General features: G+C 36.4%; 1 protein-coding gene across 1 annotated transcript; it reads right to left on the reverse strand.

Annotated features, from left to right (window-relative positions):
* Positions 1-1,209: 1,209 nt before the first annotated feature.
* LOC111657487 (granzyme B(G,H)-like) lies at positions 1,210-3,099 on the reverse strand. The gene is made up of 5 exons (XM_023409676.2): positions 2,964-3,099; positions 2,590-2,749; positions 2,218-2,350; positions 1,759-1,983; positions 1,210-1,665 (listed from the first exon to the last, which is right to left on the reverse strand). Exons 1-5 carry the CDS (start codon positions 3,019-3,021, stop codon positions 1,510-1,512), a joined length of 732 nt encoding a protein of 243 aa, XP_023265444.1. The 5' UTR covers positions 3,022-3,099; the 3' UTR covers positions 1,210-1,509.
* Between the last annotated feature and the right edge of the window lie 1,111 nt (positions 3,100-4,210).

Consider the following 4,210-nt stretch of genomic DNA (forward strand, 5'->3'; position numbering starts at 1 on the left):
AGTATATGTGTGTATAAAAATGCATATAAATATGTGACTTACCTTGATAGTCAGGAGTCAGTGCAAGTATCAATATGACCAATTTACAGTGGGAAAACATGGTGAGCATGGTGACATCAGTTCAGCTGAACTACTGAAGAACAGTTGCACACATCACTGACAAGTTCAACCTTTAAATTCAAAGTAGGAAGTGTTTGTGTAGCTTGAATGTGCAATCAATTTGGCTTTGAACCAAATTCATAAGGAGGAGCCTCTATCACATCCAGAGCATGACAATAGTTAGATTTTCATACTACAAGTTCTTTAGACAGTGTTGTATTATATAATATACTAATATAATGAAGCCTCATGTCAAAATACACTTAACCACACTTTATACCCCATATGTTCAAGGCAAAAATAGAATTTTTGAAACTTTTTCAAATTTATTATAAAGGAAAAACTTTCTTCCCTAAGAAAGACCACACCTAAAAGTCAGGGATTCTTTGTCTGATGTGGTGGAAGCAGTTTGGATATGGAAAGACTGACCATAGAATTATGGGGATAATCCAGACCTAAAGAGAATCTCTTTCTTTTGATCTGTAACCTATAAATTTGATGTAACACAGATGAGAAACATCACAGCAGCAGGTTTATTCTGTCCTCAACACAAGCATTCTGGCAGTTTACCATGATTTATTATTTTTGTCATGTTATCATCATATTCAGTTTGAATAAACATGCTTTATCTTGCATGTTTTAAATATAAAATTTCTTTAAAATGTCTGTCCCAATTTTTGTTCATAGACTTCATGTAGTGTAGTATTATTTTTATAATATTATTCCAAGTTATTAAAAGTCATTTCAGTTTGCTGTACAAAATAACTCTTGACCCCCCCTTAAGGTATACATTTTAAATTTTCCCCCATGTGATAGTTTGAGAGGTTACTGGAATATCAAATGACATAAAATATAAATGAGCTGGTCATGTAGAATCCATTTAGCCAACATTTGGTATGTTAGTAAAGGAATGTTGCCTTTTTAGAAATGCCTACGTAATCTCAAAATTGGACATAAAATGTGCTGGCTTGTTAAACAACAAGCAGAGACTTGATTAGGTTTACAGCTTATAGATGAGAACAAAGAGGAGACTTTCAGCTCTGACTTCAACAAATGAACAGTGAACCTCTTGTTGTTGCATCAATACACTTTGTTCACAAGGAGGCAGTGTTGTCTTTTTTGTTGGTTTAATTCTTGTTCAAACAGAGAAGTGCAGACATACGTGTATCATATATTTTTACTGTGTAAGATTTCCATATAAAGGCTTGAATCATTTGCTATCATCAAAGCATATTTTGATTAAATCTGTGTAAAGCAAGCAGGTACAGACTTGGAATCAGTGGCATTACTAGCATTTCAATCTTTAGCACTTCAGTTCTGCAGTGTTACATACCTACAAAAACCTGAAATACAAATGAAATTCAAATATTGTGCTCTGATCAATCATGTGTTACATGCATTAGGTATTTTTCATGCAGTTTTCACAGCCAAATTGATCCAGCTCATGTTCTCAGGTATCTTTGTATAGCAGTTTATAGGCAGTCCATCTGCCGCTGAATGGTATTTGTGGGACACCACCCCGAACGCCTTTCCATCCTCGCAGACCAATGGACCACCAGAGTCTCCCTGGAAGTACATACACAGTTTGTAGTGACAATTAAATCACAGTTATTGAGGCAAAGTGTGTTTGTACATGTTATGTTTCATAAATATACATACCTTCTCCGGCCCAGCGGCTCCATCAGAGCAGTACAAATTATTCTGGACACACATCTCATTGTCAATGAGTGTTACATTGACTTCCATGAGCTTTACAGACATAAATTTACTGCTGTCGCTTCTTCCCCAGCCGGACACTATACATGATTTAGGCAGAGAGCCATCATCTTTGTTTGCAAGAGCAATGGGTTTCACATTTTTGTTGAGATTTGCCTTGGACTTCAACTTAAGGAACAGGGAGAGATAGAAAAAATAATACAAATATGAAGCTGAAATATCAATTCACATTTCTCCAGTACTCACCTGTTTAGCTATTGTTCAGTGATGTGAATGCATACAGTACTTTGGGCATCCATTTCATTAATGCATTCAACTGAGCATTTGCAAATTACATAATAAGAAACACAGAGAAATCTTGAAATAACAAAATTAGACTTTTAACTTTGAGGATTTTCTTACCTTAAGAAGCATCATGTCATTTTTATGATTAACAGCATCGTAGTCTTTATGTGGAAATGCTTTTTCCACAGATATACGCTGTACTTCTTTATTGTCTTGGAAGTTGTGAACTCCTAGATGGACTGTGTAGGACCTGACAAAATTTAAGGTAAAAAAGTTATATGGGAGTAAATAGATTAGTTACTTGGACAGAGCATTGTTTACACAAAAATTCAAATATTTAGAGACTTAAATTTTTGTCACAGTTCACAGAGCTGTCATGAAATATATCTGCCAATCTCAATACATGAGTCTAGGTTGTTGGTGGGTTAAGAAATCTCATCATGGGAACCAGAATTCTCAGTACTTCAACATAAAGTGTGTAAAACTGACTTTGCTTGGCAGTGGGCTGCTGTCATCACAAAATCCTCATTCAGAAGGAATCCATCGCAGTATTTTGGTTTACCATCCTCCATGTGTTGCTCCACAATCACCATGTATGGCCTGCTATGAGGGACAGCCTCGTGGCCTCCAGAGATTTTTCCTGCACGAGCTAGAGAGAAATTAATCGATGAACATTGATGTTATTGATGTCCTTAATACATATGCCTAAACTGACCAAAGAGACTTAAATTAAATTAAAATATACAAATCCATCTCATGCATCATATATCCCACAGTGCGGTATATAGTTCCTCATGTACTGTAGTCTAATGCATTTTCTATAACAACCTGGATGGAATACTATATGTAAAAACACTTCTTACCTTGACCCTGAAGACTCAGTGCAAGTATCAATATGACCAGTTTCCATTGGAAAAACATGGTGAGATGACAGTCCAGCTGAGCTACTGAAGAGCAGTGGCACTCATTACTGACAGGTTCAGCCTTTAAATGTTTCCTTATTACAAAGAGAAGGAAGTGTTTGTGTAATTTGCATATGCAAACAACTTTGAACCACATTCATAAGGAGGGGGCTCTACCACCTTCAGAATATGACAATCGTTAGATTTTCATACTACAAGTCTGCATTGATTTTAGACAGTGTTTGATTAAGTAGATGTAGTGTATGTGGTTTAAATACGCAATATGGAAAGTGACATTATAGTTGAGCTCTGATGAAAATATATATGTGGTAAGAATGTGCAGCCATGACACCAATCCTCATTGAGTTAATTTGTTACTGTATTTTTCTGATTTTTCATGTCAAGACTTTTTTTGGTGACTAAAGCTTTTGGCAGAACACTCTTTATCACAGATATCTGGCCTGGATTGACATTTCCGTAAATTTAATGTCAAATGGTGCAAGCTTGAGCATAAGTCAGACCAGTCTAGTGAACTCTGATATAATTGGTCTTAATAATGATGCCTCTGTGGTAACACTCACAGCTTTGAAGCTCTATTGGTATTTCATGTTCAAAGCTGTAGCTTTCTCAGAGGAGCCTCCATGTCTGTCACATTGCCCCAAAGGTAACATTAGGATGTTATCACATCATAAGACAGTGCATAAAAATAGGATTTGTTTGAAAGTGTGGTTCGTGGAACACTGAAATGCGACCCCTTAGTTACTCGAGGAATGAAGAAATCATCAGGATTCTGTTGAAGTGATTGAAGGGAGCAGGAGATCAGTCGACACACTGCATTTTTATAAACCAGCATTATACTAAAAATAATATTTCAGTCTGTCTTCTTCTTTTAAGTGAGCAGCCAAAGTATGAGAATTTCTTTATTAGAAAAATGTATGTGTAACATAAATCAAATGCAATTCATAATGGCAGTCCATAGCATGTGGATTCTGCAGGCCTATTTGTTTCAGTTTGGCAAAAATAAAGGAAAATATACCTGTGAGGTGCTGACTGCTGTATCATTTTAGCAACCAGTGAGGGATGAAAAGGGAATCTGGAGGTTCACTCAGAACAATGACAGTGGATCAAATGTGATTGAAACCCTGCAATGAAAAGCTTTGCATGAAAATAGTAGTGGCTATAACCTGCCCCCCCCCCCCCCCCCCCCC

Source organism: Seriola lalandi, unplaced genomic scaffold, assembly GCF_002814215.2.
Source record: "Seriola lalandi dorsalis isolate HSWRI2012SDOR001 ecotype SW California unplaced genomic scaffold, Sedor1 jcf7180002054402, whole genome shotgun sequence".
Taxonomy (NCBI): domain Eukaryota; kingdom Metazoa; phylum Chordata; class Actinopteri; order Carangiformes; family Carangidae; genus Seriola; species Seriola lalandi.